The 22,414-nt window shown below is 49.7% G+C and overlaps 1 protein-coding gene across 1 annotated transcript in view; it reads right to left on the bottom strand.

The window, feature by feature from the left end:
* LOC137437598 (hepatic sodium/bile acid cotransporter) overlaps positions 1-20,989 on the bottom strand; it is a 63,940-nt gene extending 42,951 nt beyond the window's left edge. The window contains exon 1 of the mRNA XM_068132060.2: positions 20,195-20,989. Coding sequence (XP_067988161.1) covers positions 20,195-20,634 — 440 coding nt within the window. The 5' untranslated portion in view covers positions 20,635-20,989. The remainder of the gene's footprint in view (positions 1-20,194) is intronic.
* Between the last annotated feature and the right edge of the window lie 1,425 nt (positions 20,990-22,414).

Genomic DNA, 22,414 nt, shown 5'->3' with positions numbered 1-22,414 from the left:
GTATAAGCTAGTAATTTTCACTGTGTCACCTGCGTCTCATGTCCCCTGTAAATAATCGTGACTGCTCTTTTTGCTTATGTGTGTAAATAGTAATAAATCCCGTTACTCTTCTGTACGTCTTCTTCCTCTTTGCATTCGGTCGCTTTAGAGTTTTCCAGATTGAGTAGCTGTGGCGCGATACGGCCAACGTTGGGTGAATCGGGTTTAGTGGGGAACAACTGTTCGGCCGCGGTTATACCTCCGCTCGGTAAAATAACATCCTAATCCGCGGACCGTAACAATATATATATTGTTGGGGGTTTGAGAACCCTGCACTTGGTAAATTGTTGTAAATATACCCTTTGTAAATAATTCTCTGTGTCAATACTTCCATTTCATTGTTAAGGTCAAAGGTCGTCCCCTAGTTAGTCCATGAACAACACGTAGCGAACCATAGGCCCTCTTCGTAGTTATTTCATTATTATGTGTTTCAGGTAAGGCTGTGTTTCCAATAGTTGAATCTACGTTGCATTAATCAAATAAGATAGGTCCCTTTGTTCCCTTCAAAAGCGGTGCGAGTGGTTTGCTATCCCCACAAGACGCCATTGCCATGTGCTCCATCTCGGAGAAGAAGGGGGAGGAGCCACCAGAACGGGCGTGGCACGTCGTCATCAGAGGTGGAGTCAGCCAGCCCTGACCGGCCAACCAGCACCACGGTGAGCGAACCGGTAGGCGTGTTCTCAGAGCTGGCGGCTTGATACGGCGAACAGCAATAAAAGCAACTGCAAGGGACTGCTTCAGAGAGACGCGTGAAGAGGTTCATGAGAGAGTTGGACAGAGAAGGTACAAGGTCAGTGAGAAGGCACGAAAGAGAGACGTGATCCGGAGTTGGAAGACGAAGGCAAGGGAGAGAGGAGCATCCCAATCGCTGTATGCAATGATCACTCGCAGTGAACGACACTTGCTTGCTGCCTGCCAGGGTTTCCCGCCACGACGCGAGTCGACCCCTGGAGCCGGACCTCGACGCTACCGTCTGCCTGGGCCTTCTCATCCCCTCATCTAGTGATTCCTGCCTGCTATTCCCCTTTCGTGTGAGTCTGTGTTTGTTCTGTCTGGGCGTTGATAAGTAAGACTGTTTTAAGGCTTGCCCTGTGTATCTTCTTCTTCTTCGCCCTGTAAATTACTTTCGTTCCTCCTCTTCCTTTGGTTTGTTGTACATAATTAATAAATACCTGTTATTTCTTACCCCTTTTGGTTTCATTCTTCCCCGATCACTTTAGTCTTTTCCTGATTGAATACCTGTGGCACGATTTGGCCAACGCTTTGGAATCGGGTTTAGTCGCTTGATAACGGCTCGAACCGCGGATTGCTAAACCGCTCGGCAAATACCATCTTGTCCGCGGTTCGAGCGGTACTTGTCTCCCTGTTTTGCGGAGGGATTGGTGAAGGTATTCGGGATAATACCTTGACCAACAACCCTGATCAATCCCACCCCGCAAAAGAGCGTTACAAGTACCAGGACCGGTCGGACGGCCAGCTTAACAGGACAAGGGGATTAACCCCCCATTGCTAACGGGAGTGCTGTCCCCGGATCCGTAACAATATATATATATATATATATATATATATATATATATATATATATATATATGTATATGTATGTATGTATATATATATATATATATATATATATATATATGAAGAGTTCAGATGCAAAAACAGATATATCCATTTTTGCTGAAATGAGAAAATCAAGATTTTCTGCTGTGCATTCCAGGTGAAACCCATCAAAATGACATGGGCTGTATCTTAAAATACGTGGACGCGATCGGGTTTTGGGAGAAAATGATTTGCCTACTGAAACGGAGGTATTGAAACATATACTTCGGTAAACATAGTTCAGTTTCATCAAAAATGGCGTTTATCGGTTTTTGCGCCTGAACTCTTCATATATATATATATATATATATATATATATATATATATATATATATATATATATATAATATTATATATATATATATATTATATATATATAATATTATATATATTATATATATATATATATTATATATATATATATATATATATATATATATATATATTATATATATTATATTAAAGCGCGGCGTTACGCGCGCTGCTTGCGAGCAAGGAGGAAGCGGACAAGCGGTAACTTATAAGCGTCTTTATTTCAGGAGCTCACTGTAACACTAGCGCGTTCCAGGCTGCGCGCCCCGTGTATATCCTCAGGCCACGCCTACCCCTCGGGCGTGGCCGCCGCCCACTTGGTGCGCGGAATGAGATCACCATGCCAGTGGGCTTTCGTGTCCGCCACACGCGCCCCCCCAGAATTCCCGCGCACCTGGAGGGCCAGTTTGCGGGGCAGACGGATGACCCGGCCGAAGCGCCCCCTGGCGATCGGCGGTGTCCGGGGTGCAGGGATGCCAGGTGGGATGCCCCTGGCTGCCCCTGGGATGGGTGCAGGACCGGGGGGCGGCGTGGCGGCGGGGCTGGGCGGTGCCGGGGGTCGGGCCACTGGCGGTGGATGGTCCACGTCGAGGTGGGCTGGCTTGAGGCGGTCTACAGAAACGCGGTCAGGAGTACCGCCGATGTCCAGGGTGAAGTGCTTCGCCCCGGTCTCCAGCACGCGGAAAGGCCCGTCGTATGGGGGCCGCAGTGGTGTCCGGTGGGCATCGTGGCGGACGAAGACGTACTCCGCCGTGCGAAGCTCCGGGGCGACGTGCGTCGGTGGGTGCCCGTGGCATGCCGTTGGCACCGGGGCGAACCTCTGAGCGGTCTCTTGCAGAGCAGAGCGCTGCTGTGCCGCGGACCATGGTGCCGTGGAGTCGGGGAGGAACTCGCCCGGCACCCGCAGCGGTTGCCCGAAGACCAACTCTGCCGCGGATGCGCGCAGGTCCTCCTTGGGTGCCGTCCGGAGGCCCAGCAGGACCCAGGGGAGCCTGTCGACCCAGCCGCCGTCGCGGAGGGTGGCCCGGAGCGCGGCCTTCAATGAGCGGTGAAATCGCTCACACAGGCCATTAGCCTGGGGGTGGTAGGCCGTGGTTTGGTGCAGCCGGACCCCGAGCCCCTGCGCGACCGCCCCCCAGAGCTCCGAGGTGAACTGGGGGCCGCGGTCGGACGAGATGTCTTAGGGGGCGCCGAACCGGACGACCCAGGTGGCGATGAAAGCCTGCGCGACGTCCGCCGCCGTCGTCGACGCCAAGGGCACGGCCTCCGGCCACCGGGTGGTGCGGTCCACCATGGTGAGGACGTGGGTGAAACCCCGCGAGGGGGGGCAGAGGTCCCACCAGGTCCACGTGGACGTGGTCAAACCGGCGTTCCGGCGATCTTGTCGGCGATCAACCTTTGGGAGGCCCTCGCGCCTGGGTGGGACAGGCCATGGATGGCATCAAACACCTGGCGCTGCCAGCCCGCGGGCACGATGGGGCGAGGCTGCCCGAGGGAGACGTCGCACAAGAGGGCTGCACCCGCGCCGTCGAACGGCACCTCGGTGACGCGGAGGCCCGTGACGGCGGTCCGCAAGGCCTGGACGTCGGGGTCAGCGGCCTGGTCCGCTGCCATCCGGGCATAGTCGATGCCGAGGTGGACTGCGTGGGCGACGGCCCGGGAAAGGCAATCCGCCACCGGGTTGTCCTTCCCCGCGACGTGCCGGATGTCCGTCGTGTACTCGGACACGGCCGAGAGGTGACGCTGCTGCCGGGCCGACCACGGCTCGGTGACCTTGCCCATCGCGAAGATCAGCGGCTTGTGGTCGACGAAGGCCGTGAATGCACGGCCCTCGAGCAGATGGCGGAAGTGCCTGACCGCCAAGTGAAGCCCGAGCAACTCGCGGTCGAAGGTACTGTAATGGCGTTCGGGCGGGCGAAGCTGTCGGCTAAAGAACGCCAGCGGTTGCCAAGCTCCACGCACCCATTGCTCGTGCACCGCGCCCACCGCGTAGTCCGAGGCGTCGGTGGTGAGGGCGATCGGTGCATCGGGCGCCGGGTGCGCGAGCATGGTGGCGTTAGCCAAGGCGAGCTTCGCGCCCGTGAACGCCCTGTCCATCTGCTCGGTCCAGGTAACGTCGCCTTTGCCTGGCTTACCTCGGAGAGCTTCGTGCAGGGGGCGCAGGAGCTGGGCGATACGGGGAAGGAACCGATGGTAAAAGTTCACCATGCCCAGGAACTCCTGCAGCCCTCTGATCGTGCGGGGGCGCGGAAACCCCTTCACCGCCTCCACCTTGGCCGGCAGGGGGACGGCTCCGTGCCTGGTGACACGGTGCCCCAGAAAATCGATTACGGCGACGCCGAACCGGCACTTTGCGGGGTTCACAATCAGGCCATGCTGGCCCAGGCGTTCGAAGAGCGTGCGGAGGTGGCGTAGGTGCTCTTCGTGGGACGCGCTGGCGACGAGGATATCGTCCAGGTAGACGTAGACAAAATCCAAGTCGCGCAGGACGCTGTCCATCAGTCGCTGGAACTCCTGAGCTGCATTCTTCAGACCGAAGGGCATCCGCAGGAACTATAAGGATGTCCGTTATGATAAGGTGTCCGTTATGAACAGCAGGCTGCTCGAACGGCCGGCGCTCATCGCCACTATTGAGCGCCGGCCCGGGCGTTTCCCGACCTGTTGAAGGAGCATGGCGGATGACACTGCCGAGCCTCGTGGCCGAACTTGGCGTGGAACCAGCACCAGGTGGTGGAGCTGGAGGAGCACGGCTGGCTCCGCCAGGCCGGTGGAGTTGGCGGGTTTCCCCGCGGTGGCGGTTTTCGCCGCGGCGGTGGGCGGGGCGTGGCGGCGGTCACGAGGTGCGTATCAGCATGCTGCGTATGCTGTGCAAGCTGATGCTGTGGATCAGCATCATCAGCAGCATCAGCCTCGAGGTCCGTGACGGCCGCAAAGTACCTGTCCGCCTCGGCTGCCAATGCTCGGGGTTCCGTTAGCACGGTCCCGGCCAACGCGAGGCGAACCTGCGCTGGAAGTTGGCGATGGAAAAGCACCCGGAATAGAGAACCGGGGGCTTCGTCGCCCAACAGTGACAGCATATGGTCCATTCGGACCGACGGGCGCGTGTCGCCGAGCTCGGGGAGATCCAGAGGCGGTCGGCCCGTGCGTCGTCTGTGAGGCCAAACGTGGCTAGGAGTAGCCACTTGAGTGCCTCGTACTTGTGGCCGTCCGGTGGGTGGCGAAGGACGGACACAACTCGAGCGGCCATGCCGGGCCCGAGGGAGGCGACGACGTGGCAGTAGCGCGTGTCGTCGCCGGTGAGGCGCCGAAGCTGAAATTGGGCTTCGGCTTGGACGAACCAGACTTCGGCCTGGGCCTCCCAAAATTCGGGAAGTTTGATGAAGTTGGCCATGGCAATGGCGTCGTGTGTGGAAGGATCGCTCCGGCAGATCCAACGTCGAGGGTCACCAGTAAAGCGCGGCGTTACGCGCGCTGCTTGCGAGCAAGGATGAAGCGGACAAGCGGTAACTTATATGCGTCTTTATTTCAGGAGCTCACTGTAACACTAGCGCGCTCTGGGCTGCGCGCCCCGTGTATATCCTCAGGCCACGCCTACCCCTCGGGCGTGGCCGCCGCCCACTTGGTGCGCGGAATTATGTCACCACGCCAGTGGGCTTTCGTGGCCGCCACAATATATATATATATATATATATATATATATATATATATATATATATATATATATATATATATATATAATATATATATATATTATATATATATATATATATATATATATAATATATATATATATTTATATATATATATATATATATATATATATATATATATATATATAAATATATATATATATATATATGTATATATATATATATATATATATATATATACATATACATATACATATACATATACAGTATATCCACATTGAATTTTACAATGTTGAAACTTCAACAGAATTGGATTGCTCGAATCGTGACTTAGACATGGAGATTGTTGTGAAGCATTAAATTATTGCTCAAAAGGGTTTCTCATGGGGAATCCCAAGAGGGCGATCTGCAGAGAATGATGTGGACACTGAATAAACACACACCTAAAATTATCGCAGAGAATCCTCCGCTGCTGTTACACAATGAAGCACATGTTCTAACATTGTCACAAAAGTTAAGTTCAACCCAAACAGCTTATTGTATTTTGAACTAAGATCCTACTGTCTTTTAAAAAGGATGGCACCAAAACCAAATATCTTTAATACTTTGCCTGTTGATAGTTACCTTTAGCCAGAATGTGATGTTCATACAAACTCCTCCATGTAGTGTTTTGAATGATGTGGCTGTGAGGTGTGAAAAATAATGAAATGATTTCAAAATAATTTAAAAAATTTACCCCATGAGAGATTAATAATTAAAAATAATTAAATATTTTATTTTTATTTTTAATTATGTGAAAAACGTACCCCTTTTGAGCGGTTCTACACCCAGTCAATGGCAAATCTGCAAATGGCGATCCGCGAATGTCACGGTTAGAAAGTGGAAACCCTCACGGCATTCCGTCACTCACTTGAACTCAATTTCTCTATTTTCATTCCAAACAGCATAACTCCAATCACAAATTAAATAGCATTAATATAAAAAAATTAACTTTTTACCAACTTTCATGACATAAACTGTAATGTCTTTGTTATGAAGATGCGGACACGCAGAGAGCATCAAAGACCATCGTTATTCCAGGTAACGGCAACGCAGGCCTCACTCTGCCGTTTTTTGCAGCTAACTTAGACATCACCTTGTCAGTGTTCTCAATATGTTGTTCGGCCGTGGCGCCCGCAATGAGGATGTCATCCAAGTAGCATTGTGCAGGTAAGTCGGTACAAAGACGATCCATCGCCTTCTGCCACATTGCAGGAGCTGAAGCGATCCAGAAACAGACAGGTATACTGGAACATACCCTGACACGTATTGACGGTAAGGAGGTGACGATCCTCCGGCGCGATCTCGAGATTAAAGTACGCATTGTGCAAGTCCAACTTGGTGAAGTACCGACTCCCCGCCAACTTTGAATGTATCTCGTCAATGGATGGCAGGGATACTGCTCCACGCATACATATGACACTGGTCGAGGCTTACAGAATCGCAGACTGACACCCTCCTTCAGGTGCAGGTGACCATGAGCACCTTTGAGCTTCCCAAGTTCAGACTTCAGGCCCAAATAAAACTTGATGTTTTCCCAAGATCCCCTCCAAGCACGAAGGTGACGGAAATGACTTTTGCACACTGTAAATATTTTCCCAATCCAGACGAATGGTGTGCAACCAATCACGCCCAAGTAGGAATGGTCCAGAACCATCAACCACATGCAGGGGCAACACTACTAGCTGGTCCCGATAACAAACCAACACATCCATCAAGCCTAATGGCTTAATCATCTCCCCTGTGTAAGTACGAAGGGTAGTGTGTATCGAGGCTAACACCGGACAACCCAACTGATGTCAGATCCGTTTACTCACCAGACTGACTGATGCCCCGGTATCCATTGTGAAGTTGTCTGGCCTGCCAGTCACAGTGACAGTGACAGCCACCACAAAGGGGTGGTTCGCATCTGACGTCATCGGAAACGCACCCTGTTGACCAAACTCACTGACAGCCCCGACCACATCAACGGATGATGGTGCCAGGCCCCGACAGACCCTCCACACATGGCCTGTCTTACTACAACGGTAACACACCACATTCCAAAATGGACAGCTCCCACAAGAATGTGAACCACCACATCCCCGCCAAGGCTGCTGTGGTAGTTGTCCCTGTAATGCACTGCTTGCTTTAGCAAATGTAATCTCTTCATATTGTTGTGGTTTTGAGTTTGTACTAATAAAGGTTAATTTTCCCCCTCATAGTTAGTCACATTACAACACGTAGCCTCGCGATAGTTGTTATTTCATAGTAAATGTAAGCATAGTCCTTTTCCTGTGATAGTTTTGCGTTGAGTAGAATAATGAGAGTTAGGTCCTTTCATTGCCTTATGCCGCCTTTGGCTTTTTGGCGCAAATTAACACGAGGCAGGCCTGGCAAATCGAGGCAAGACCAAAGGAGGGCGGAGGAGAAGCCGACGGTAAGAGCGAGCCGCCAATCAGGGCTCGAAGGGAGTGGCTGCGGCACTGCGTCACAAGGCCTGGTTAGAACATTCGAGAGAACTAAGGGGGTTGGCAATATAACCAGTTGCGCGAAGCCCCCACCGCAGTTCTGTGGAGGGAGGCACTTGAACAAGTTCGGAGTTCTGAGAGTTATGGGCAGAGGCGCTTGTGAGCAAGTTACGAGTTCTGAGAGAAGACGCGCATGAATCAAGCTATAAGCGCTTACAAATTGGTCGCTTGGTTGAGCTTGAGGCGGAGCCTCTATTGGGTTACGCGAGTGAGAGCGCGCTGGTAATTAAACGCGCTGTGGAAAACCGCCAAGCCTGGCGAGAGACGCGTACATTTCCCTCACGCCTGCCTGCTCTTTGTTCGAGAGACGCGCTACAAGGATCCCTCCCACCGCCTGCTTGCCTTCATCGCGGGACGTGCTGTGACCGTGGAGAGCCATGCCGGGCGAAGCCGTTCCTGGACGACCAAGGCAGCGAGTGAACATCATCCTACCTTCATTTCCCCTCTGTGAGTGTGATCGGGCCCGTATCTGGGGTTAAACTTAAGACTGTATAAGACTGCTCTGTGTCTCTGTGCTTCTACCGATCATTGTACATAATAGTAATTAAACCTGTGTTCTTCCTTTATTCGACCGTCTCGTCCCTTCCATCATTGACTAAGCGTGGTATGAATAGAACCGCTTGAATCGGGTTCCAATACCAAAGGTAACTGCACGGACCACGTGGTACGCAATCCGCTCGGTGTACTCAAATTACACGTGGCTCGTGCAAGGCTCGATTCCCCGCTTCCGCGGCGGCGCAGGTATTTAGGTATGTGCGAGAATTGTCCCGAAACCCTACCTTGCGTTTGCCCGGGAGGGGCGTTTCAAGTCTCTCGGTTGTGCCGACCCAAGAAGAACAAGGGGCTTCATCCCCCTTTGGTAAGGGTAGGAAGGGCGGCGAAAACCGTAACATTTGGTGTCAGGAGTGGGATTGGACCAGGAGTGCGCTTCACACACTCAAAAATTACGAGCGACTGAAATTTAGCCGCCACATTTATATTCATTCATATTCAAAGCCGCCATATATTCATATTCAAAGCCAAATTTATATTCGTACCATGGCTAGCCAAGGCGGTCAAATGCCGGTGGGGGTAGATGATGAGGAGGAATTGATGACCCAGGACCCACAGGAAGAGCTGGTAGATGAAGGGAGAATTGAAGAGGGGGCGGCAGCAGGGGTAGAAAATGGCGGCGCTTCGCATGTGGCGGCGAGAGCCGAGCCCGCGGTGCCAGGGAATTGGGACCTATTTATGGCACAAATGAGGGCCTACATGGTCAAGTCAGGTGAGGAAAGGAAAGAAATGAGTGACAAATCCAACCCGGGAAATGAAAGAAATGAAGGGCGAACTGAATGCGAAAATGGACGCCCAACAGAATGACCTAAATAAAATAAATGAAAGAATGGACACCCGAGGGGAGACATTAAAAAAGATGAAGGAGGAATCCAGGTGTGATATGGAAAAATTGGGGGAGGACATTGGGCGCAGGTTGAGCGAGGAGGTCGCAATGGGACACGGCGAGGTGACGCGGTGTGAGGAACGTGTGGAGAGCGAAGTAGAGCAGAGAGTAGCCAAATTGACGGGGGCTATAGAAATCACGACGCGGGGTGTAAAAAAAACCGATGGTTGCCGAATTGGATGAAAAAAATTTATGCGCGCCGGCGGTCGTTGAAGAAATAATTGGGGTCGAAGAGACAGCAGAATCGGAAAATTAATCACAGAGGGAAGAAATGGAATGCACCCAAAGTTTGTATTTGCACCGTGATGTCATGCTTGCTTGTCAATGAAATAAAAGGTTTGCAGGTGCTGGCGGAAAAGGAGGTCCCCAAGGTGAGTGAAAATTATGGCGTGAATGTGTTTGGCGCGAAAGGGTTTTTGGCGCACTTGGGACAGAAACGAAACCCGGGCGTTCGCGGAAGGTCCATTGTGCGGTGTACGAGGGCGACTAGTAAGCGTGTGAGAGAAAAGTGTGCGCCGAAGTGTGAGCGAGAAAAGTGTAGGACGGAATGTGCACGAGAAGAGTGCGTGGAGAAAAAGTGTGCGATGATTGGGTGTGTAACAGGAGAGTGCACACCCATGGGTGTTACAGACTGTGTGCGGGAAGAGTGTGTAACCGGAGAGTGTGTGCAGGAGTGCACACCCGAGCATGTTGTAGAGTGTGTGCAGGGGTGCACACCCGGGGGTGTTACAGAGTGTGTAACAGAATAGTGTGCACCAGGGTGTGCGATAATGAAGTGTGTGGAAGGCGCGTGTGCGCCTGGTTGTGCGGTAGAAGAGTGCGTAAAAGAAGAGTGCGTACTGAAGTGTGTGAGGGACGTGAGTGCGCCTAGGTGTGCGGTAACGGGATGTATGGGAGGCGCGGGGACGCCTCGGTGTGCGAGTGCGGAGTGGGTCGCGAGTGGTGAGAACGCGGCTCAAGCATCGACACCGACCGGGGTAGCGTTTAGCGCGACGGATAGCGTACGCGAGGCCTCGGTGAGTTGTGTGCAGCAGGAACCGGCGGGGATCGGTGCCACGGCTGTTTCACAAGGACCGCCGTGCACGACCCGTGCCGCCCCCCGCACTGTATGGTTGATGCCGAGCCATGGCGGAAAAGGCAATCGGCGAGGTTCAAGGGGAGGCAGATTTCGGAGCCGCGCACCTTGGCGGGTGCGGTGCTCCGACCATGGGCGGTTGGCCATCGTGCGTGGGACCGCGAAGCTCCGCGCAGGGATGGGCCCCTGCACCTCGGCCCATGCACGCCTCCTCCCCTGGATCGAAAATGCCGGACGGACACCACATACGGGAGACCAACCAACCGCATGGATCGCTCGGCCTTTCGAAGCCGAGCTGTGACGACGTATTTCCACACGGAGAGGCTCAAGTGTAGCGGACGGATGAGAGGAGTGTACGCTACGTGGAGGAATGGTAGTTTAACCATTCTTCACACGGCCAGGTTCCATGAGCATTAGCTTAGGGAGATGGCAGTGATAGGCACGTGGGAGTGCCAGCAATGGTTACCTCCATGGGGCACCGAAGCTAGCCGAGGGAGGGCTAGGATAATGATAGGGAATTAGCAGACTGCAGAAGACATGAGATTTAAGTAGTGACACTGTACTATAGTGGGGACGTAGAGAGGTTAGATGGTTGATAATGATGAAGGGAGTGCATAGTTTAAAGGGATGATGGGAAAGCACGAGTTTTAGGGGAAATTAGTCAGCTAGATGATGCTGTGTGAGTGAGAAATTGTGTATCGAGACAAATGGAAATGTGTTTGAGATGTGCGAGACAAAAGGTGTGTGAGCACAAAAGCTGTGCGAGGTAAGTGGTGTGGAATGCTTGGTGAGGGAATAAAAGGTGTGGAATGCATGGTGCGAAGGAGTGAATGGGGGGAGGTGGAACCCATTCGCGAAAGCCCAGGGGGAGGGGGTAGTGTAAAGCCAGGTAGAGGGCATAGGCAAAATTTGTATGGATATTGACACCTGTGGTGCAGGTAGTGGAAACGTAGTGTTTTTGTTGGGTGCATGAGACTGTGGAATGGCTGGGCGTGTGGTTTAATTGGTGCGTATGGTTATTGGGGCACTCCGCCACTGGTAGTTTGTCAGCCAGGTGAGGCCGCAGGTAGGCTCTGGGAGCCAGTTATGGTAGTTGTGAGTTGTTGCGTGGGGCCCGAGGATCCATAGGAAAGACCCGGGTTGCCCAATGCCAAGGTGGGCATCAGGGGGTAAAGTGCCAGGAGGGGCCTTCCCCAGTTTAGGTAGTCGCAGCAGGTAAGCTCGGGTGGCGACTTCAGTGGCGGAGGTGCGCAGGTAGTTGGACCTGCTAGTGGAGCCACACGACCCAGCCCCGAAATTGTGCAACGGCACAGAGTGAAAATTTGTGGGAGTGAGACCCAAATTTGGATGGCATCACAAGGTGGGCAATGGGAATTCGGTTTTTAGAACCACATAGTTTAAAGAGCCCAATTGGCAGGGTACGACCCCGGGTAATTTAAAAGAGTAAATGTCAGTAGTGTAGCTAGGAGATGAGAAATCCATTCGCGCCATCCACAGCCAATCACCGAGGAGGACGAAGCTCCACACCAAGACTTGGTAAACTGTTTGAGTAAGTGAGATGCATCATGACGTAATGGGACATTGTGTTTGTTCCATTCCTTCCTTCCTGGGAGGGATTGGGAGACCAATTTGAAATAGAGGGGGATATGGGAGACAAGACCTAGAGACGAATTTGTAAATACAAGGAAGGGCTAGGGTAGTGTAAGCCGAGGATGGGGGGTACGGACGGCTAGGGACGAGCCTGCTCTGTTCGCTCTTCCTCGCCACTTGTGCTGCTTTACCTTGTTTTGCTGTGTACCTTTGCGCCCTTTCCGCTTTGCTGGTGGTGCTTTGTCTCTCCCACCACCCCAGGACCATTTTGGAGGTGGAACTGTGTAGCACCATCGACCTGTGCAGCACCCCTGCTGCACTTTGCTGCATTTGTGCAGCACCCCTGCTGCACTTTGTTACATCTGTGCAGCCGAACAGCGCAGCACTTTGCTGCCATATCCTTTTGTTGTAACTTTGCTGCACCTGTGCAGCACTTTGCTGCCACAAACACTTTGCTGCACCACACACACTTTGGACCACAAGCTTTGTGGCCTTACACCTCTGCTGTGCAGCACCTTGCTGCAGCATCACCTTGCATCTTCGGACCACTTGTTTTGCGTGGCATTAATGTCACGCAGTCGGACCACATGAGGTTGGCCCTGCTTGGCAAAGATATACAATAAACGCATTTGTTGTGCATTTTTATTATGGTGTGCTAGGGACGAGAAGATTTGTAAGGTAGATCGCCCTGAAGATCAGGAATGGCCTGTATGCTGGTCCGGGGGCTAGCCGGTTTGATAGGCACACATAAGAAGCAAGAAGCAAGATGCAAGAAGCAGGTGTTATGAATTTTTGAGTGTGCTTGTGTTTTTGCTGTGCTTTCTCTCCCCTCCAATCTTCTTTCCAAAAAGGACAGGTCCTGGGTCATAGAATTGTAAATAAATTAAATTTTTCTGTGCTTGTATATAAAAATGCTGCCCACCAGCTATGTGTTTAGTTTGACAAATTCCGCAATTCGGTTAGTTGTGGGCGTGATTCTGTATATTAGCTACTCAACGCAATAGGGGGGGCATATTTAGTGTTTTAAAACTGTCGCATACACGGGTTAGAGTAAATGTTAGGGGGAACCACACCTAGATGTCACATGTAAAAGTAAAAGTAATTTGCATATCATTCTCAAAACCGGTCGTTCCATTTTTGTTGGGTTCGACTCGGGGACGAGTCTGACGAGGGAGAGGGGTAGTGTTGCGGTTTTGAGTTTGTACTAATAAAGGGTAATTTTCCCCCTCATAGTTAGTCACATGACAACACGTAGCCTCGCGATAGTTCAGTTATTTCATAGTAAATGTAAGCATAGTCCTTTTCCTGTGTTAGTTTTGCATTAAGTAGAATAATGAGAGTTAGGTCCTTTATTGCCTTATGCCGCCTTTGGCTTTTTGGCACAAATTAACACGAGGCAGGCCTGGCAAATCGAGGCAAGACCAAAGGAGGGCGGAAGAGAAGCCGACGGTAAGAGCGAGCTGCCAATCAGGGCTCAAAGGGAGTGGCTGCAGCACTGCGTCACAAGGCGTGCTTAGAACATTCGAGAGAGCTAAGGGGGTTGGCAATATAACACGTTGCGTGAAGCCCCCACCACAGTTCTGTGGAGGGAGGCGCCTGAACAAGTTCGGAGTTCTGAGAGTTATGGGCAGAGGCGCTTGTGAGCAAGTTACGAGTTCTGAGAGAAGATGCGCATGAATCAAGCTATAAGCACTCTTACAAATTGGACGCTCGGTTGAGCTTGAGGCGGAGCCTCTATTGGGTTACACGAGTGAGAGCGCGCCGGTAATTAAACGCGCTGTGGAAAACCGCCAAGCCTGGCAAGAGACGCGTACATTTCCCTCACGCCTGCCTGCTCTTTGATCGAGAGACGCGCTACAAGGATCCCTCCCACCGCCTGCTTGCCTTCATTGCGGGACGTGCTGTGACCATGGAGAGCCATGCCGGGCGAACCCGTTCCTGGACGACCAAGGCAGCGAGTGAACATCATCCTACCTTCATTTCCCCTCTGTGAGTGTGATCGGGCCCATGTCTGGGGTTAAACCTAAGACTGTATAAGACTGCTTGTGTCTCTGTGCTTCTACCGATCATTGTACATAATAGTAATTAAACCTGTGTTCTTCCTTTATTCGACCGTCTCGTCCCTTCCATCATTGACTAAGCGTGGTACGAATAGAACCGCTCGAATCGGGTTCCAATACCAAAGGTAACTGCACGGACCACGTAGTACGCAATCCGCTCGGTGTACTCAAATTACACGTGGCTCGTGCGAGGCTTGATTCCCCGCTTCCGCGGTGGCGCAGGTATTTAGGTACGTGCGAAAATTGTCCCGAAACCCTACCTTGCGTTTGCCCGGGAGGGGCGTTTCAAGTCTCTTGGTTTCGCTGACCCAAGAAGAACAAGGGGCTTCATCCCCCCTTTGTAAGGGTAGGAAGGGCGCCGAAAACCGTAACAATCTGTTATCCGTAAAATTGAAGTGACCATCTTCTCATCTTGCAACCCCGCAATAAAATGATCCTTCAATCTTTGTGATCGTTCATCGTCACCAAAACGACAATCCCCCACCAGATGCGTGAGCCTGGCAACGAAATCAGCTACACTCTAATCGGGAAACCAGACCAGGTTGGCGAACCCGTACCGCTATAACTGAGGTGACTTGCCTGGTTTAATATGATCATGCAGCGTCTTTTTTTTTTTTTCCTTTCTACACAAGATCGAGGCTTGTGAAAGAGCTAACATTAATGACAAAAAAAAACGGACACAAAGGACAAAATAAATGGAGCGGGAGACAAGATGGGGAGAGAGGGGAAAGCACACGAGTACAACATTTGAGAACGGAAGGGGGGGGGGGGGGGTTAGAGGGTCACACACACACGGGTCACACACAGGGGGAAGAATGGGTCACACACGGGGGAGTGGGTCAAACACACACACGGGGGGGGGGGGGGGGGGGTCGAGGAGGGAGTGCGTCTCACACACACGGGGGCAGGGGGAGGGGGGTCATGCATACACGGGGGAAGTGGGTAACACACACACACGGTGAGAGTGGGTCACACACACACGGGGAGGGGGGGAGTGGGTCACACACACACGGGGAGGGGGGGAGTGGGTCACACACACACACGGGGGGGGGGGCAGTGGGTCACACACACAAGGGGGAAGTGGGTCACGCACACACACACATGTTGGGGGGAGAGCCTCACACACGGGGGGGGTGGGGGGGGGTCACATATTGGGTCACGCACACATGGGGGAAGTGGGTCCCACACACGGGGGGAGAATGGGTAAAATCATGGGTGGTGAGTGGGTCACACACGGGGGAGAGTGGGGATCGCTTTACTCCTCCCCTTCATTCCTTTCCAACACCTCCTCACTCCTCTCCCCCAGTCTCCTCTCCCCCTCCCCCAGTCGCCTCTCCCCCTCCCCCAGTCTCCTCTCCCCCTCCCCCAGTCTCCTCTCCTCCTCGCCCTGTTTCCTGTCCCCCTCCCTCAGTCCCCTCCCCCAGTCTTCTCTCCTCCTCACCCAGTCTCCTCTCCCCCTCCCCCCAAGCCCAGTCTCCTCTCCTCCTCCCTCAGTCCCCTCCCCCAGTCTTCTCTCCTCCTCACCCAGTCTCCTCTCCCCCTCCCCCCACGCCCAGTCTCCTCTCCTCCTCCCTCAGTCCCCTCTCCCCCAGTCTTCTTTCCTCCTCACCCAGTCTCCTCTCCCCCTCCCCCAATCTCCTCTCCTCCTCCCCAAGTCTCCTCTCCTCCTCCCCCAATCTCCTCTCCCCCCTGGTAAACGTAAACGATGCTCCGCCCATCTGCCCAAGTGCAGAGTACCTAATTGCAACTTTTTATTGTGACTACATCGAAAGAATGAAACATTCCGACGATATAACGAATACAGCTCAAATGGAAAAGTCCCTGGGAAAAGTCTTTTGGGGGCTGTATAAGAACATCACATAACAGCTTTCTGTCCAGGGAAAACCAATGTTACTCTTTTCCTTACAGCATACAAAATTACATTTTATAAATTAAAGATTTCAAATAAACTTATTTAAAGTGTACGTGGACATAACTTATAAAATAAGAACGAAAAATATCTCTCGGCAATCTCCCGTCTGTGTTTATTTATTTTACATATGTGAATTACATGTCCATGCACACGTGAAATTGAGTTTCTTTATTAATCCTGGATGTGAACACGATTCAACCTTGAAAACTCGTGTGAAAAAAAACAAAACATCGATGGAATGAATGGAGTGTTCAAACAGGATTACCTTTAGATGAATGAAATTGGAATGAAGAAATATGTCAGCAATTTCAAATGAAGCTCTGCCCCTCTCCCCACATTGTTGACTTTTTTGTGACGACTGTCATCAAACGGAAAAGTAATATATCTAAATGGAAAAGAAAAAGAGAATTTTTAATATATCCTGGCATTTCCCCGTCTTTTTTTTTTTTTTTTTTTTTTTTGTTGTATACAAGATCGAGGCTCGTGAAAGAGCGAACATTAATCACACAGAAAGACAAACCGACACATAAAACATATAACATAGGGAGCGGTAGACAAGATGGGGAGAGAGGGGGAAGGACACAAACACAACATTTGAGAGCAGGGACCGAGAGACATGGAGACATCGAGAGATCTGAGAGAGGGCGAGGGCTTTGGGGGGGGGGGGGGGCGTGGGAAGGGGGCGGTGGGAGAGGTATAAAACATATGGACACTGCCAGGACTTCCAGGAAAGAAGTTGGAATTTCAAACAAGGTGGATCTGGGGTGAATTAGCGGGGGTAGAAAAGATCAAGGTTTTGGATGGGGGAAGATAAGAGATGGTGGTGAACAGCTGTTTTAAAGACCTGGAGGGAGGAGTGGGATTGAAGGGAGTGAGGGAGTTTGTTCCAGAGGCGGGAGAAAAGAGGAATGAAAGAGTGAAGGTGAGCAGAGAGCCGAGATTTCGGCAGTTTAACCATCAGAGGGTTGCTGGCAGATCTTGTGCGACCTGTAGGAATATTTGGGGGACAGAGCACAGAGAGAGCTGGGGGTGCAAGGCCGGAGAGGAGTCGGTAGAAGACAGAAAGACCACCTACCTGCCTGCGGTGAGTGAGTGAAAGGCCCTCAGAGATAGCTTCATCGCGGGAGATTCCAATAATTCTGAAAGCTTTGGTTTCAACAGCGTGAAGCCGAGCTAGGTGTGAGGCAGGAGCACCGGCCCATAGGGGAGAACAGTATTCCATTGAGCTGCGGATGAAAGCCTTGTATGTGGTGAGGAGCTCAGGTGTGCCGAGGAAGGACTTCGCACGACGGAGGATGCCCAGTCGGCGACTGGCTTTGGAGGCCAGCTTGGAAATGTGGTTTTCCCAAGAAAGATCATGGCAGATAGTGAGACCCAAAATCTTGAGCGACAGAACTTCTTGGAGAGGATTGTTGAGAAAGTAGATGGTAGGGTTGTCCAGTCGATCTTTTCGGAGAGACATAGTAAGAGTGTGAGATTTGTCAGGATTGAAAGACATGTTCCACTTGTTTGACCAGTCTGTGATTTTGTCCAGGTCTTCAGAGAGTGAGGAGGCAGCAGACTGCCGATCTGAGGGAAGAGGAATGGAGCGGCAGAGAGTGGAGTCATCAGCAAAGAGATAGAGAGGATTTTCGAGAGAGTCAGAGAGATCATTGATGAAGACCAGAAAAAGCACGGGGCCCAGAACACTGCCTTGGGGAACTCCAGCCTGAACAGGATGAGTCTGAGTTATTTGGGCGGTGTATGATACATCGTGCCGCAAATTTTTTATATATCTCGGCAATTTCCCGTCTGTGTTATTTGGGCGGTGTATGATACATCGTGCCGCGATTTTTTTATATATCTCGGAATTTTCCCGTGTGTGCGTGAATTTTCTCAATTATTGCTGAATCCGAGTCTAAAACCATCGATAAAAATGAAATCAGATGGTGAGTTAGAGTCGCGATAAAGGAGTGAGAGAGTCTCAATGGTCTTTATGTTATAGGCCTTTGAAAATGCATTTTGTTCTATAATCGGAAACTTTCATCAAATATTATTCCCGTTTTTTTTTCAACCAAGTCTAAAACCATGTTAGCGACTGTGAAAAATGAAATGAGATATCGAATTAGAGTTGAAATAAAACTGTGAGAGAGAGCAAGACACCACAGGCCTAACAACAGAGGCCTCAAAGCTACATGAGGAAACAAAATGCTGGATATTTTCTTTTGAAGCCCCTCCCAGACCGGGTGTAGCCACTCCCCCGGTCAGACAGACAGACAGAATCACCTACGGAGATTATAATATAGATATCGAACACCCTAACTTGATGAGACAGTAAGGCACATTGAAATTCTTCATTCGACATGATGCTGATGTTATGCACATAATTTATGCACGGGACGTCAGCATCATGTTGCATTTAATGTCAGTGCTGCTCCATCTGTTCAATATGTAATACAATATATATATATTTTTTTTTTTTTGATAAAAGGCTCTTCTTGCTAAACAGTTGCATAGGGTATAAATAAATAAATGTCTTTATTTTTATCAATAAATAAAATTTACTTAAATAAATTCCACCTGTTATACATGAGCTTGGCAGAGCTACACCCCCTATTTCCCAGTAGGTTTGTATTGCTGCCAATACCAGGAAGATAATTTAATTCTCAATTTTATGGACCAGTCCACCAGGGAGAGGGAACAAGAAACATCCACTATTATAACAACGTTCACTGCTATTTATACAGCTTAGTTTGAGTGAGAAGAAATCAAGCTTGACATTTAGCAAAACAAAGCAACTCAAAGTAAATTCAACAGGAGCAGTTCCTCCTGATGACTCCATCTTTGATTATTCTGGTTCCTTCTGATGACTTCAATGCAGTGTTATATTTTACGTTTGATTCCAGTTATTTGGATCTAATCGGAGACAGTATGTGAGATGATGAAAAACTGAAACTTACAAAGAGCCTTACTTGAAGACAACAATTGAGCATGGATGATATTCAATTCAAGTTTTGGGTGCATATCCTCAAGTGGTGTTGGAAAATTGCTGCAAATTGATGGTATATTGACTGCAGAAAGATACAAATTTTAATCCACCATGCTTATCCCCAGTGGTGCTAGACTTATTGGTCCATACTTCATATTACAGTATGATAATGATCCAAACCACTCAACTGGAATAATTAAAACTTATCTGCAAAAGAAAGAGGAACACCTATCGGCTCATAATCCTTTTAACTGATGACTTGGTAATTTTTACAATAAAGGAAACATTAACAATGTTGTTAAAAGTTTATTTTGTGATTAATTTGTGATTGGAGTTATGTTGTTTGGAATGAAAAAAGAGATATCGAGTTCAAGTAAATGACGACATGCCGTGATGCTTTCTACTTTCTAAACGTGAACTTCACAGATCGCCATATGCAGATTTGCCACGGACCCACGATCCATGTTTCTGTACGTGAACGTACCCATTTGTTTGTGTACGGGTACGTTTTTCATGGAAGTCCTTCACGAACTTGCCGTCCATGTCTGATGTGCGACTGAAGGTGCTACAGGAATGTGGAATTTATTGGTTTCATGCTTTAGCATTCGCCGTATCTGCATTGCCTATTTGCTTCTGGCGTCCCACCTGTGCGTAGCATGGGTATCTCACTAGTAAAAATTGGCAAAATGTCCTTAAGTATCAGAGTAAAAAAATGGCAAAATGTCTATGTATCAGAGTAGAAAATGGTAAAAATGTCGATGTATCATAGTAAAAAATGGCAAAATGTCCTTATGTATCAGAGTAAAAAATGGCAAAATGACTTTGTATATCCAATATACAAGCAGTGTATATACAATAAAAAAACATCTAATTTAGAGTTAATCTCGGTGTTTATCTTTTCAAAGAAAGCAGTGATACCTCTGATAAAAGTTATCTTTTTGACTGTTTTAACTTTTTAAAGCAGACAATCACCAATCCTTTCCCCTCTATGCACAATCAAACCTGAGGTTCATGTCCCCTTGCATAGCAAAGGCGAAGATGTTTGAAAGGTTTCCCCCAGGACAGCATCCACATATGAGAACGGTCACCGCCTCGACCGGCGACAGCTCAAAGCAGCGAGCTAGTACGAAGGCCGTGAGCGGCATGATGCCGAACTGTGCAATAAGCGCTGTGAAGACACCCTGAGGTCTTACGAGGTGTTCCTTGATCTTTCCGAGCTCCATCGTACAACCAAGAGACACCATGGTAGTCAAAAGAACGATCATGGTGATGACCTTGATTGAAACGTCCAAGGGTTCGAGCACATACTCTGGAATAGGATAAGTCTCGGTCTTGAAAGTACTGCCATTAAACGAGGTGCCATTGACTGTGGTCTCGGTGATCTTGAAGAGTTCATTGGATGGTGTTGTCATCGAAGACTGGTACGAGAGCAGGCCGGCCATACCTCAAAGACTCTGGCTCTGGGCTGCCCAACGATTGGCTGTTATAAACTCTGGAAAGTGATTCGACGCTCCAACCTGGACACAACCTGTTTGACTAACTGCCGATTCTAGGTGCGAGTTGTGCCTATTCTAGGCACGAGACCGCCTTCGGTGCTCCCCCCTCCCTCGTGAGCTTCGCTCCTTGACTCCCAATGGCAGCCTGCGACCTCGTATATAAAAGGGATGGGGAACCGAAGGCGGTCCCAGTTTTATCAGCACAAACCCGCATTTCAGACTCCGTCGTGCCAATTGCCGCTTGTTTTGCACCGGAGTTTGCCGAGGCAACCGCACAATGACAGACGAGGTCGGAATATGTAAACGGATCTCCGGGATCAACGCCCTTTTCAGTTGCCTTCACATCACCTCATTATCAGACTCGACTTAACAACCAATTATAAGCGCTCACCCATGTTTTGACAACCATATGGTGCTGAGCATTGGGCATTGGAAGGATGGTTTGAGATGCACCAAAAATTCCCAACAAGTCCTTCAAATACACGAGCGCATACTTTTCGCATCCAACTTGTCTCTCAGCTGTCAAAACTATCATTTAAAAAAAAAAGGGCAAATTATTGAACTTTTAGAGCGAGAGGATTTTTTTTTTCTCAACTTGCTCCACAAGATTCAAAACTTCGTAAGAAGTTCGAAGCAATTAAGTCGCGGCAGCCTGCACACTTGGATTGCAGATGAAGGAGGGAGCGGTCGCAGCGGGTAGATGCTCGGGGAGTTGAAGAATGGGCCTTGAGAAGGGTTCATGGCCTGGTGCCAGACAATGAGACAAAAGGACAGCAGCAAAACAGACAGGAAAAATTAAATAAAAAAATCCTGGCGCCCACTGCGTGATCCCGCAACCATTGTTCACTTCAGAATATCTGGGAAGAAGCCAGAGGCAAAAGGACAGCTTTATCATCCAACTGCTTCAACATTGGCAACCCAAATACAATGCTGTTTTCATATACAGAACATCAATTCGACGATCAAGTCATAAACGTCATTTTCACATAGCTGCATACATATGGTAATTGAGGAAAATACATTTCGTCAATGTCTGGCTTACAACAGTCTGGTATGTCCAGCAACAACAAACACCTGGCCCAGAGCTCAAGTCAGGTGGAGACTCACGGACCATGCATGAGAGGACTACTTGCAAAACTGTCATACACTTTTTACCCCAAGGAATTCTGGGATGAAGCTGGGACCAGATCTGCCATATTTGCTTTCCTTCCATTGAGCAAAACAAGCCGACGAAGCGATTACATTTTCCCACTGAAAGCATGCCGAATGAAAACTGATATCTGCCAGTGTGTGCTCCAACAACCAGGAGAGCTTCCTAACGACATTTGTATCAGTTAACCAATCTTATGAGGCAGAGGTTTTGAGTGACCTCAATTCAAAACAAAAACATGTGGATTTCATCAAAATGGATTAGCACACATCAAATGAGTACAAACATCATTGTGTTACCTTACATACCAAATAAAAATCCTCAAACACTTCCAAATTTGAATTCTCAACATCAACCGACCACCAATGGAAAGGATGATGAGGTATGTAAATCTTGATAATCATGATCATCTTTTCGGGTGAAGGTTGGGGCGGCGGGTTTGCATCATTGCTGGGAGCGCAGCTCCTATTAGTTGGTAAGTTAGTTGGGGTCGGAGTTTGTAATTTGTTCAGGATGCCAGTAATAACTCGCCAACTCTACGTGAAGGTCACCGTCCACCAACTAATGCCAGCAGAC

Source organism: Myxine glutinosa, chromosome 12, assembly GCF_964187855.1.
Source record: "Myxine glutinosa chromosome 12, kmMyxGlut1.1, whole genome shotgun sequence".
NCBI classification, from domain to species: Eukaryota; Metazoa; Chordata; class Myxini; order Myxiniformes; family Myxinidae; genus Myxine; species Myxine glutinosa.
This window is presented reverse-complemented; position numbering and strand designations above follow the sequence as displayed.